At 46.7% G+C, this 14,844-nt stretch overlaps 1 protein-coding gene across 1 annotated transcript in view; it reads right to left on the reverse strand.

Annotated features, from left to right (window-relative positions):
* The window catches only part of LOC125436687 (palmitoyltransferase erf2-like), a 35,602-nt gene extending 34,974 nt beyond the window's left edge, over positions 1-628 (reverse strand). The window contains exon 1 of the mRNA XM_048503907.1: positions 447-628. Within this exon, the coding sequence (XP_048359864.1) occupies positions 447-628 (182 nt within the window). The remainder of the gene's footprint in view (positions 1-446) is intronic.
* Between the last annotated feature and the right edge of the window lie 14,216 nt (positions 629-14,844).

Below are 14,844 nucleotides of genomic sequence, written 5' to 3' on the forward strand. Positions count from 1 at the left end.
GTCACGCGCTCCAAACCTAACCTACCTCACAGGGCTGTTGCTGCAACGTAATGGAATAATAATATGATCTACTTAGGATCCATACTAGTAGGGGTCAAACACTGTATACCTACATATGCCTTCAAGGAGGACAAATCTCGGCACAAATTCAAGGTGGTCGCCATTTCCCTACCCTTCAGGGGACCCTTTTTTTAAAATAAAAGGATATGGACGTAAACTAACCGGGAACATGTGCGGGTATTTCCCACCTGCTGCAAGGCGAATGACATTCTCCCCCAAAAGAGCCCACGAGGTGAACGGGGGCAAATGCCTTTCTCCCCAAGGACAACAAGGAGAGGCCTCAAAGGCATGAAAAGCAACTTGAAACGCACCCAAAGACAAAATGTCCCTGCCCAGGAACAGAGTGCCTCTCGTTTCCTCTCCTGAGGGTGTGCAAAGCGCCCTACCTCGCCCGGAACCCCGGCTGAAGCAGGACGTGCTCCAGGACGACGTAGTCGGCGTAGCCCACGCTGAGGTAGGTCAGCAGGAGGCAAAGGACCCCGCACGGGTCCGCCTGGCACCGCCCCCTCCCGCCGCACCGGCACCACCGACCCCCGGCCGCCGCGATCGCCACCGCCGCCGCACCCATGGCAACCCCGGCTCCCGCTTCCGGCTCCGCCCCGCCTTCTCTCGCCGGCCAATTGCGGCGCGAAGAAGGGGCGGGATGGCCAATACGGCCGCTGTGATTCCTGGGTGTTTCGTTACCATGGAGACGAGGCCTTGGTACCAACTCCAGATATGGGCTGATAAATACAATAGCAGGGAGATGACCCATGATGATGGCTCATCTTGAACTGTACAGGGTTGTTGTGAGCCATTAAACTTACCATACGGGCTAGGGCTCACCTTGAACTACTTCACAGGGTTGTTGTGAGCCATTAAGCTGACCTTAACATTCCATGATGATGATGATGACTGGCATTAAGCTGACCTCCTGGGCAATGGCTCATCGTGAACTGTACAGGATTGTTGTGAGCCATAAAGCTGACCTTAGGGACCAGGGCTCACCTTGAACTACTTTACAGGGTTGTTGTGAGTCATTAAGCTGACCTTAACATTCCATGATGATGATGATGATTGGCATTAAGCTGACCTCCTGGGCAATGGCTCATCGTGAACTGTACAGGATTGTTGTGAGCCATAAAGCTGACCTTAGGGACCAGGGCTCACCTTGAACTACTTTACAGGGTTGTTGTGAGTCATTAAAACTTACCATAATGGTGCTAGGGCTCACCTTGAACTACTTCACAGGGTTGTTGTGAGCCATTAAGCTGACCTTAACATTCCATGATGATGATTGGCATTAAGCTGACCTCCTGGGCAATGGCTCATCGTGAACTGTACAGGATTGTTGTGAGCCATAAAGCTGACCTTAGGGACCAGGGCTCACCTTGAACTACTTTACAGGGTTGTTGTGAGTCATTAAACTTACCATATGGGCTAGGGCTCACCTTGAACTACTTCACAGGGTTGTTGTGAGCCATTAAGCTGACCTTAACATTCCATGATGATGATGATGATTGGCATTAAGCTGACCTCCTGGGCAATGGCTCATCGTGAACTGTACAGGATTGTTGTGAGCCATAAAGCTGACCTTAGGGACCAGGGCTCACCTTGAACTACTTTACAGGGTTGTTGTGAGTCATTAAACTTACCATACGGGCTAGGGCTCACCTTGAACTACTTCACAGGGTTGTTGTGAGCCATTAAGCTGACCTTAACATTCCATGATGATGATTGGCATTAAGCTGACCTCCTGGGCAATGGCTCATCGTGAACTGTACAGGATTGTTGTGAGCCATAAAGCTGACCTTAGGGACCAGGGCTCACCTTGAACTACTTTACAGGGTTGTTGTGAGTCATTAAACTTACCATATGGGCTAGGGCTCACCTTGAACTACTTCACAGGGTTGTTGTGAGCCATTAAGCTGACCTTAACATTCCATGATGATGATGATGATTGGCATTAAGCTGACCTCCTGGACAATGGCTCATCTTGAACTGTACAGGATTGTTGTGAGCCATAAAGCTGAACTTAGGGACCAGGGCTCACCTTGAACTACTTTACAGGGTTGTTGTGAGTCATTAAACTTACCATACGGGCTAGGGCTCACCTTGAACTACTTCACAGGGTTGTTGTGAGCCATTAAGCTGACCTTAACATTCCATGATGATGATTGGCATTAAGCTGACCTCCTGGGCAATGGCTCATCGTGAACTGTACAGGATTGTTGTGAGCCATAAAGCTGACCTTAGGGACCAGGGCTCACCTTGAACTACTTTACAGGGTTGTTGTGAGTCATTAAACTTACCATATGGGCTAGGGCTCACCTTGAACTACTTCACAGGGTTGTTGGGAGCCATTAAGCTGACCTTAACATTCCATGATGATGATGATGACTGGCATTAAGCTGACCTCCTGGACAATGGCTCATCTTGAACTGTACAGGATTGTTGTGAGCCATAAAGCTGAACTTAGGGACCAGGGCTCACCTTGAACTACTTTACAGGGTTGTTGTGAGTCATTAAACTTACCATACGGGCTAGGGCTCACCTTGAACTACTTCACAGGGTTGTTGTGAGCCATTAAGCTGACCTTAACATTCCATGATGATGATGATGACTGGCATTAAGCTGACCTCCTGGACAATGGCTCATCTTGAACTGTACAGGATTGTTGTGAGCCATAAAGCTGAACTTAGGGACCAGGGCTCACCTTGAACTACTTTACAGGGTTGTTGTGAGTCATTAAACTTACCATATGGGCTAGGGCTCACCTTGAACTATTTTACAGGGTTGTTGTGAGCCATTAAGCTGACCTTAACATTCCATGGTGATGATGATGACTGGCATTAAGCTGACCTCCTGGACAATGGCTCATCTTGAACTGTACAGGATTGTTGTGAGCCATAAAGCTGACCTTAGGGACCAGGGCTCACCTTGAACTTCTTTACAGGATTGTTGTGAGCCATTAAGCTGACCTTATGGCCTAGGGCTTACCTTGAACTATTTTACAGGGTTGTTGTGAGCCTTTAAGCAGACCTTATGGGCTATGGCTCACCTTGAACTACTTCACAGGGTTGTTGTGAGCCATTAAGCTGACCTTAACGTTCCATGATGATGATGATGACTGGCATTAAGCTGACCTCCTGGGCAATGGCTCATCTTGAACTGTACAGGATTGTTGTGAGCCATAAAACTGACCTTAGGGACCAGGGCTCACCTTGAACTACTTTACAGGGTTGTTGTGAGTCATTAGATTTACCATATGGGCTAGGGCTCACCTTGAACTACTTCACAGGGTGGTTGTGAGCCATTAAGCTGACCTTAACATTCCATGATGATGATGATGACTGGCATTAAGCTGACCTTAGGGACCAGGGCTCACCTTGAACTACTTTACAGGGTTGTTGTGAGTCATTAAATTTACCATATAGGCTAGGGCTCACCTTGAACTACTTCACAGGGTTGTTGTGAGCCATTAAGCTGACCTTAACATTCCATGATGATGATGATGACTGGCATTAAGCTGACCTCCTGGACAATGGCTCATCTTGAACTGTTGTGAGCCCTAAAGCTGACCTCAGGGACCAGGGCTCACCTTAAACTACTTTACAGGATTGTTGTGAGCCATTAAGCTGACCTTATGGCCTAGGGCTTACCTTGAACTATTTTACAGGGTTGTTGTGAGCCTTTAAGCAGACCTTATGGGCTATGGCTCACCTTGAACTACTTCACAGGATTGTTATGAGCCATTAAGCTGACCTTATGGCCTAGGGCTTACCTTGAACTATTTTACAGGGTTGTTGTGAGCCTTTAAGCAGACCTTATGGGCTATGGCTCACCTTGAACTACTTTACAGGGTTGTTTTGAGTGAAAATAAAGGGGAGGAGCATGTTATCTTGGAGTTGCCAGCTCTATGTGGGAAATCATCTGGATATTTTTTATTTGTTTATTCACTTATTAGACTGCTTCCCCCCTCCCCAGCTCAAAGCAGTTGTCAACATACGTGATTCCTTGTAAATACAGTAAAATATAGTAACCAAGCAAAATAACACAAGATTAATTACTGATCAGTCATGGTGCCTTAAAATAAAATTAAAAACCAACAAGGATGGGGTGGGTCAGTTTAACTCATACATATTTAATTGATCAATTAAGGCACCATGCCACTGGGATATCAGTTGTGATAGTTGGAAATCTGCAAGCTCCATCTGCAGGTCAGCCATCCTAAACTGCCACTCTGCATTGGTAGGAATTGTGGAAAAAACTCAGAAATGAAATACTATCATTATTACATATAATAGCTGTGCTAACTTGAATAGCCCAGTGATTCTGATGTCTTATTCTTTATGCAAGCATCCAAAATATTTATGCAGGTATTTGTTGCCCGATATGCAACTTAGCGTAGGAGGATCTAACTAACTTTGTACTTTGCTTTTCCCACAATGGGTCCCAGAGTAGCTTGCAACATTTGTCTCCCTGTGTCCATTTTGTGTTCAAACAACAACCCCAACAGCTAGGATAGACGGTGAGAGTGTTTGGCCGAGATTATCCAGGAAACTCTCATTGCACAATGGGAACTTGAACCTATGGCTTCCAGACCCTAGTCCAATGCTTTAACCATGCTTTAACCAGTGCTCGCTGTGTCAAGGTTTCGACACAAGTGCATCATTGTATTCAAATATGTAATTTTGAAATCAAACAGGGGGAAAAACACCTTGGACTGAATTTTTAGCATTATGGAACCTGTTTTCTTAATGGCTCCAATCTGCCAAGAGGGGTAGTCATGTGTGGCATTTCAAAAAAGGAGTAATAAAATTTGACTCTTTTTTTCATCTTCTCAGGCTACAGGCTACAATTATTCCCTTGTAACAGATGGGGAACACAAGAAGCGGCCACGTGCTGAGTCAGATCAATGGTCCATCCAGATCCGATCAGTTTGCTTCGACACGCAGCAGCATTCCGTCATCTCAGGCAGAGTTGGATCCTTGGTGGAATTCAAGATCTTCAGCTGAAAAGGCTGAGGACCGAATGCAGGATCTTCTGTGCCCAAAACTGGCACTTAGGAGCGGGGAAACAAATCTAGTTCACCAGATAAAACTCTGCCTCTCGTGTAGAGGAGTGCAGAATAAAACCCAGTTCTCCGCCTGCTCTTAACTGCTACTCATGTTGGCTCTCAACTGGGCAGAACTTGGACTGTCCTTCTTTGCTTACCTTGGTTGTATGTATAAGGGGGAAAATTATGGATTGAGTGTTCCCTATCCTTCTCTGTGTATTTTTCTGCATGAATCTGACCCTTGGTCCATCCATGCCAATATGAAGTTGGGACATGAATGCACATTACAGTTCGAGAATGAAGTCTGGGGAAAACCTGAATAAACTGGAGTCAGGTGGCAAAGTGGGTTTTGAGCATCGGTTGCCAGCTCTGGGTTAGGAAATTCCTGGAGATTTGAGGATGGTGCCTGGAGAGGGGAGGAACCTCAGCTGGGTACAACACCATAGAGTCCACCCTCCAGAGCAGCCATTTCTGGAATCTGGAGATCAGTGGTGGTCTTGAGAGATATCCAGGCTCTAGCTGGAGGTTGGCAACTGAAGCAATGACCCTTTATGCTGGAATAAAAGCAGCAGCAGAAGCAGAAGAAGCAGAAGAGTTGGTTTTTGCTCCACTTTACTCTACCTTTAAGGTGAGGCAAAGTGGCTTGCAAACTCCTTCCCTTCCTCTCCCCACAGCAGACAACTTGTGAGGTAGCTGGAGCTGAGAGAGTTCTGAGAGAACTGTGACTGGCCCAAGGTCACCCAGCAGGCTTCTTAAGGAGGAGTGAGGAAACAAATCTCGTTCACCAGATAGATTGCTCATAGAATCATAGAGTTGGAAGAGACCCCAAGGGTCATCAAGTCCAACCCCCTGAAATGCAGGAACACACAATCAAAGCACTCCTGGCAGATGGCCATCCAGACTCTCTTTAAAAACCTCCACAGAAGGAGACTCCACCACACTCTGAGGAAGCGCATTCCACTGTCGAACAGCCCTTACTATCAGGAAAATCTTCCTAATGTTTAGGTGAAATATTTTTTCCTGAACCTTGAATTCATTACTCCTGGTCCTAGTCTCAGGAGCAGCAGAAAGCAAACTTGGTCCCTCACCAATATGACATCCCTTCAAATACCTAAAGACAGCTATCTTGTCACCTCTTAACTTTCTCTTCACCAAACTAAACATCCAGACCTTTTACCATTTTGGTTGCCCTCCTCAAGACATGTTCCAACTTGTCAATATCCTTCTTGAATTGCAGTGCCCAGAGCTGAACGCAGCACCCTAGGTGAGGTCTGACCAATGCAGAGTAGAGTGGTGCAATTACTTCCCTCAGTCTAGACACTATACTTTTAGTGATGGAACCCAGAATTGGCTTTCTTAGCTGCCGCTCCACACTGCTGACTCATGCTCAGTTTGTGGTCTACTAAGACTCCCAGGCCGTTTCCGCACGGCGGCGGAAACGGCGAGGTCGGCGCATTGCGCGCCGACCTGAAGACGCTGGGACCATCCGCATGGACGGTCCTTGAAGCAGCTGGGCAGCCGGCGCCGCGGAGCGCCGGCACCCAGCCAACCCGGCCTGTCCCCGGGCCTCCGGCGCGTCGCCGAGGCCTGGGGACACGCCTGGAGCAGGCGCGCAGGGCCAGGGGGGCGTGTCCCCAGGCCTCGGCAACACGCCGGAGGCCCGGGGAGAAGGTGAGTGCCGGGTGGGGGAGGCGGCATGAAGCCGCTGCCGTTCGCTCGGCAGCGGCTTCATGCCGGCGTTTCCCCAAAAAGAGCGCTGGGAAGCGCTCTGGGGAAACGCCGCCTTCAGGCCAGCCGGGCGGCGCGAGGGCGGCGCGGCTGCGTTGCAGCTGCGCCCCCCGTGCGAATGGCAGCCTGGAGACGGTGTTTTTACCGTCTCCAGGCCGCCATGAATTGCCCGTGCAGAAACGGCCCCAGCTCCCTTTCACATGTAGTGTTGTCAAGCCAGGTGTAACCCATCCTATATCTGTGTGTAACCCCTATGTTCAGAATGGGTTGACCCAGAAAGGGGTGGAGACTCAAAGCAGCAGAAGGCTGCAAAAACTAGTGAAGTTGAGGAAGCAAGGCTACCAGGCTGGGACCTTGATTTAATTCTTTATAAGCTTAGACTTAAGACCTTGTTTAAGGTAACTGCAAAGCTGTTGGGAATTAGTGGGAAGGAAGTTGTTTATTTTTGCTGTATTGTAAACGTTAGCATTTATTGTAAGAACATAAGAACATAAGAACTAGCCTGCTGGATCAGACCAGAGTCCATCTAGTCCAGCATTCTGCTACTCGCAGTGGCCCACCAGGTGCCTTTGGGAGCTCACATGTAGGATGTGAAAGCAATGGCCTTCTGCTGCTGCTGCTCCTGAGCACCTGGTCTGCTAAGGCATTTGCAATCTCAGATCAAGGAGGATCAAGATTGGTAGCCATAGATTGACTTCTCCTCCATAAATCTGTCCAAGCCCTTTTTAAAGCTGTCCAGGTTAGTGGCCATCACCACCTCCTGTGGCAGCATATTCCAAACACCAATCACACGTTGCGTGAAGAAGTGTTTCCTTTTATTAGTCCTAATTCTTCCCCCCAGCATTTTCAATGAATGCCCCCCTGGTTCTAGTATTGTGAGAAAGAGAGAAAAATTTCTCTCTGTCAACATTTTCTACCCCATGCATAATTTTATAGACTTCAATCATATCCCCCCTCAGACGTCTCCTCTCCAAACTAAAGAGTCCCAAACGCTGCAGCCTCTCCTCATAAGGAAGGTGCTCCAATCCTTCAATCATCCTCGTTGCCCTTCTCTGCACTTTTTCTATCTCTTCGATATCCTTTTTGAGATGTGGCGACCAGAACTGAACACAGTACTCCAAGTGCGGTCGCACCACTGCTTTGTATAAGGGCATGACAATCCTTGCAGTTTTATTATCAACTCCTTTCCTAATTATCCCCAGCATAGAGTTTGCCTTTTTCACAGCTGCCATGCATTGAGTTGACATTCCCATGTAGTCGGTGGGAGTTCTTTTGGGGACCTTCATCATCTTGAATCCCGTTCACCAAGCCGCTGAAATCTTCATAAGCCAACCACCAGCAAAGAAGAATTTGACTTGGCATTATCAGTAGACTGTAAATATAAGGACTTGAAATGCAACCTAAAAGGACTGTAAATTGTTAATGTTTAATGTTAATGTTAAAAGTGTTATTTGTTAAGAAAGTAAACCATTTTGTTTTAAATTTAGTTCTTTGCAACTCCTTCCAAGTTCTGCCCCACAGAACCCACAGACAGAGGTTACATGTGCATTTCATTTTTTCTGCCGAAGTGTAACATCTTACATTTATTTCTGTTGAAATTCGTTTTGTTAAGTTTTGGCCCAGCTCGTTAATCTGTCCAGATCGTTTTGAATCCTTTCCCTGTCCTCCAGGGTATTAGCTACCCGTCCTAATTTGGTATCATCTGCAAATTTGATTAGCATATGCTCTCTATTTCATTATCCAAGTCACTAAAAAAAAATATTGAATAGCACTGGGCCCTCCACTATTCCAGGGTGAAAATGAGCCATTGATGAGCATTCTTTGTGTTCGGCCAATCAACCAATTACAAATCCATCTAACAGTTGCATTGTCTCGTCCACATCTTTCCAGCTTAGTTGCAAGAATATCATGGGGCACTGTGTCAAAGGCCTTACTAAAATCAAGGTATGCTACGTCCACAGCATTCTCTTCATCTACCAAGTTTTTCATGTGGAGGAGTGTTCCACATGGTTTACCAAATTAGAAGAAGAGGAGTTTGGATTTATATCCCCCTTTCCCTCCTGTAGGAGACTCAAAGGGGCTCACAAACTCCTTTCCTTTCCCCACCCTCACAACAAACACCCAGTGAGGTGGGTGGGGCTGAGAGAGCTCAGAAGAACTGTGACTAGCCCAAGGTCACCCAGCTGGCGTGTGTGGGAGTGCACAGGCTAAATCTGAATTCTCCAGATAAGCCTCCACAGCTCAAGTGGCAGAGCGGGGAACCAAACCCGGTTCCTCCGGATTAGAGTGCACCTGCTCTTAACCACTATGCCACTGCTGCTCCTTTATTAGAGTCTGCTGCTCATATGGAACAGTGGGGAATTGACCTGGTTCACCAGAAAGACTGCTCATGTGGAGAAGCGGAAAAACAAATCCAGTTCCCCAGAAAGACTGCTCATTGGAGGTGTGGGGAAACAAACCTGGTTTACCAGATAAGATTGCTCATGTGGAGGTGTAGAGAATGGGAAGCAACCTGGTCCTCCAGATTAGAATCTGCCGCTGTTCACCACTCCACCCTGCTATATCTCCTCCGCAAAACTCCTTATTTTTTTGCAACAGACTAACAAAACTGTCCCTCAAGAATGATGTTTAGTGGAGAATGCTTTTTTTCTGATTAGGGCCAACCTCTTGCATAAATACCATCTACCCCATCAATAACTGTCTACAAGGGCATGACCAGCCATTAGCCCCTTGGAAAGGGGAAGCAATTGCCTGCGATGGATACGTTGTAAATCTCGCAAATGTTCACCAGGCCATTTCCAGCAGCAGGTTCATTTGAATGTGGCTTTGGCCCTTCTATTCTTAATTAAAACCAATTGCAAAATTGCACAGTAATTATAATAATAAGCATGCTAATTATAATGACAGCTCAGCTGGAGAGCGTTCAGGTGCCAAGTGGAAAGGGTAAATCAAGGGTAGAGCATGCAAGAAAATTCGCCATCAGATGAGAAGATTCAAACAATGTGAAGGATCTTTATTACCCTTTGGTTTCACCAATGACCTTTCCGCACGAGTCACGAAAAAAAATGGTTTCAAAATGTTTTCGATCCCTCCTCCGTTTGTCAGATTCACCTCTCTCGACACTATTTTCTGGCTACCGTTTTGTAGATTTTTCTGTTGCTGTTTTTTTAATTCTTCGTGGATTTGATGCTTCAGCGCTTCAGTTCTTCATGCTGCCATTCGCCTCAGCTTGTGTAGATTTCACTCCTCAAAATTACCCCTTCCCTCCGAACTGGTGAAAATAACCAGGTGAGACGTAATGGAGCGAGCTCAGAAAATAGCACTGGAAGTCAGAGGACTGCAAAGAGGTGTGGAAAAGAGATGGGGTAGCAAGCCGGAACATTTTGAAAACGTTTCATCCAAAGAATCACTATTCTGGAGGATGCATTTAAAATGTTTTCAGGCTGGATAGAAAACGTTTTTGGGAACAATCTATGTGGAACTCCAGGGAGAAACATTTTATTCGACGCCTCAAAACATTTAAAATGAATTGTGCGGAAATGGTCAATGTGTTGACACCATAGGAGAAACGAAGGTTTGCATGCCCCCAGGCCAGCGAATGGGGCTTTTCCTCACGGATTTTTCCAAGCCGGGAATCAGGCAGAAATCTACACTTTGCTCTACTGCCAAAATCCTCCTCTTCCTTTTCGATGTAGGGGTGAGCCAGCGAACCCAGCAGAGCCTCAGAAAGAGCACAGGAATGCCTGCGCCATCTGTTGCCTTCTGGGCGCACACGTTCACCTGTCCCAAGACCCCCATGACTCACGGGTCACAAGATGCCCTGAACAAAGGGACAAAAGGTGCATACCCCCAGGTATGGATTAGGCCCAGACAGGAACGTTTCCTCCCGCACGTACTCAGCCCCCATGAGTCATGTATTGTGCAACATTCTCCCGCTCTCCCACCTTCCCAAAAACCCTAATAAAAGGTGCCAGGGATCGCAGCTCAGCGGAATAGCCAGATCCACGGATCGTGCTAGCCCGCTGCTGGCTTCTCTCCACCGGATGATATCGCTGCGTCTCGTCTCTTCATTGCGTCACCCGTAACGACTTCATTTCACATTTGCTTCCTGCCCAGTTGACTATCTGGTGATGCTGCCTCTCTTGTTTCCACCAAGTTCCTCATCTTGGGGAGGGGGTGCATGGCTCAGTGGTAGAGCATCTGGTTTGCATGCAGAAGGTCCCGGGTTCAATCCCCAGTATAAGAACGTAAGAACATAAGAACAAGCCAGCTGGATCAGACCAGAGTCCATCAAGTCCAGCTCTCTGCTACTCGCAGTGGCCCACCAGGTGCCTTTGGGAGCTCACATACAGGATGTGAAAGCAATGGCCTTCTGCGGCCATTGAACTAAACTGAACTAAAGACTGACTGACTCACCTCTCAGCAGCCCAGGACAAAGAGGAACCTCTGTTAACCCCTGTTAAGCCCCACCTCTCAGCAGCCTTACAAGGAGAAAAAGAGATAACCCCTGCTAACCCCTGTTAAAATACACTGTTTTAAAAGATGTGGCTTTGAGAAAAGCCCTCCAAAATGAACACCAGAGCTCACTCTGCTCTTCCTGGCCCAGTCTTCTTATCCACTGCTACTCAATTGGACCCCTTCTCTGGTTGAAAGAGTCAGGTTGATGTAGAAGATCTCAGCCCCTGACACTCTGGAGAGCTACTGCCAGTCAGTAATGGCACTGACGGACCAACCGTCAGAGTCAGTATAAGACTGCCTCACATGCGAGTCCACCCGTGTCTTCTGCTGACCTTGATAAATCAAGGGTTTGATTCAGTGGAAAGCCATTTCATGAGTTCATGAAAATTGAGAAGAAGAAGGAGAAGAAGAAGAGTTTGGATTTATACTCTTCCTTTCTCTCCTGCGAGGAGTCTCAAAGCGGCTTACAAACTCTTTCCCTTCCTCTCCCCACAACAGACATCCTGTGAGGTAGGTGGGGCTGAGGAAGTTCTGTGAGAACATTTACTAGCCCCAAGAGGTCACCCAGCAAGGTTGACATCGAAGAGTGGGGAAACAAATTCAGTTCACCAGGTAAGAGTCCACCGCTTATGTGGAAGAATGAGGACTCAAACCCAGTTCTCCAGGTTAACCATTCTTAACCACTACACCATGCTACACCACCAAGCTTGAAGATGGCTCCCAGTTCCCTATATGTGGTTAAGTGCTGTCAAGTATCTTCAGACAACCATATTAATTAATGACTTCCAAAACATCCTACTGTTAATAGCCTTGCTTGTATCTGAGGCCTGTGGTTTCCTTGACTGAAGGCCCATTTCCTGTTGGGTCTTCTTTTCCTGTTGCCTTCAACTTTTCTTAGCATTATTTTTTTTCCATTGGCTCTTGTCTATTTCAAAAACCCTAGTCCTTGGGATTTTTGTGGGTGATTGAACAAAACACAACTTTACAAAACCCTGGGGTATGAATGCTCAAACAGTGGCGCAGCAGTGGCGTAGTGGCTAAGAGTAGTGGCCAAGAGCAGGTGCACTCTGATCTGGAGGAACCGGGTTTGATTCCCAGCTCTGCCGCTTGAGCTGTGGAGGCTTATCTGGGGAATTCAGATTAGCCTGTACACTTCTACACGCGCCAGTTGGGTGACCTTGGGCTAGTCACAGCTTTTCGGAGCTCTCTCAGTCCCACCTACCTCACAGGGTGTTTGTTGTGGGGGGGGGAAGGGCAAGGAGATTGTAAGCCCCTTTGAGTCTCCTGCAGGAGAGAAAGGGGGGATATAAATCCAAACTCTTCTTCTTCTTCTTCATCCCTCGAAGTAGCCGCCACCATCCCCTTTTACTACCCAAACAGTCAGTGATCAAGGGGCGAGGTTCAAACTCCCTGAGATTAAAGCCAAGAAACTCACCCGACATCACTCGTAGAGAAAGTTCCACAAAATAATTAACCTGGTAAGCAAGTACAGCCACACGGGATTAGATTAAAGCCACCTGAAGGAAAAACACCACATCGTATAATTAAAACCATTTATTAAAATTGGCAAGGATATTTCAAAGAAGAACAATTTAGCAGTGAGGATTGAAAGATCAAAGGCAAAATCAAAGAGACGAACCACACAGAAAATAGCACCGGTTCAAGTGACCTGACGTTGCCCTTCCAAATGAAACCCTCCCACAATCAAAGCCAGCTCTTTCCGAGAGCCGGCCTGAGCAGATCGCATTTCAAGCCCACAAAACCAGCACAAAATCACAAGGTAAATCAAGCACCAAGAACGTTAGGCTGAAAATCCTAAACTGTACAGCCAGGGATCTAAGTTGGCCTTGGCCCGCTGACCAGTCAGATCCGTTGATCAATCAGATCCAATGTCAATTAATCGTGTAACCATGTTGCTATCCGGATAACCCAGACCTGTTCCGCAGATGCAGAATAATGCACTTTCAATCTACTTTCACAATTGTTTGCAAGTGGATTTTGCTATTCTGCACAGTAAAATCAAATCCATCTGCAAAGTGCACTGAAAGGGGATTAAAAGTGCATTATTCTGCATGTGCGGAAGGGGCCTCAGAGTGAAATAAAATGGCACCATTTATCTGCAGGGTAAACCCTTCCATTTCTCACAGATGACAAGGCTCGTAATTTCATATGCTTATTAAATTGATGTGGCTTCAGTGTTCTAAGGGGGAGTAAAGATAGTTACTGCCTTCATTGGGCACCTGGCCCTTATCTCTATTGCAAAAGGTCACAAATTGCTGAATCTTAAGCAACAGCTCAGTTATTTTCCACTTAATTTTTCTACTGTAGGCCCGAAGGCTGAACCAATGTTTAAAAGAACAAGAAACTGCATTAAGGGACTCAATTTCTCAACAGCCTTGTCATAATGTGATGATGCATGATAGCCTCCATTGGGTCATTTTATGTCCTACGGAAAATTCAGGCTTGCTTTGATTTAGAACCCACTTATTCGTCTTTTCGATGGTCCGCGGTATCCACAGTACTCTTCCCCAACACCACATTTCAAAGGAATCACTTTTATTTCTGTCAGGTTTCTTAATTGTCCAACTTTCGTACTCCTACATAGTAAGGGGGTATACAAAGAAGGAGGAGGAGGAGTTTGGATTTATACCCCACCTTTCTCTCCTGTAAGGAGATACAAGATGGTTTACAAGTCCTTTCCTCTCCCCGCAACAGACACCTTATTTATGTATTTATTTATTTATTTATTTATTAGTTAGTTATTTTATTAAACTTCTATACCGCCCTTCCCCAAAGGGCTCAGGGCAGTGTCCTTCAATTATATAAAATCCATTTCACACCCAATCCCAGTTAAGAACCATATATAAATTATTAAAAAAATCAGATGGTGATTAAAATTGTTTTCCCTTCCCCATTCTTGCACCCACAGGAGGCCAGATATTTATCACAGAAGTGTGGTGTTATCCCGGCTGGCCAAATGCCTGGCGGAACAGGTCCGTTTTACCTTGTGAGATAGGTGGGGGTGAGAGAGTTGGCAGAGACCTGTGACTAGCCTAAGGTCACCCAGCAGGAACGTAGGAGTGCGGAAACACACCTGGTTCACCAGATAAGCCTCTGCCACTCAGCTGGAGGAGTGGGGAACCAAACCCAGTTCTCCAGATTAGAATCCACCTGCTGTTAACCACTACGCCACGCTGGAGGCAGGGTATAAATCCAAACTCTTCTTAATTTCCTTGAAGGCATGAAATGGCTTTCTACTGAGTCTGACCCCTAGTCTATCAAGGCCAATGTTGAGCAGCTCTCCATGGTGCCAAACGGAGGTCTTCTTGATCATCTACCAACCTGATCTTTTCAACCAGAGATGCTGGGGATCAAACCTGGGACCTTCTGCATGCAAACCAGATGCTCTACCACTAAGCCATGCACCCCTCCTGAAGAATGGTATAATCCAGTGATGGCGAACCTTTTCGAGACCGAGTGCCCAAACTGCAACCCAAAACCCACTTATTTATCGCAAAGTGCCAACACGGCAATTTAACCTGAATAGTGAGGTTTTAGTT

The sequence above is a fragment of the Sphaerodactylus townsendi genome, linkage group LG01 (genome assembly GCF_021028975.2).
Source record: "Sphaerodactylus townsendi isolate TG3544 linkage group LG01, MPM_Stown_v2.3, whole genome shotgun sequence".
In the NCBI taxonomy this organism is placed as follows: Eukaryota; Metazoa; Chordata; class Lepidosauria; order Squamata; family Sphaerodactylidae; genus Sphaerodactylus; species Sphaerodactylus townsendi.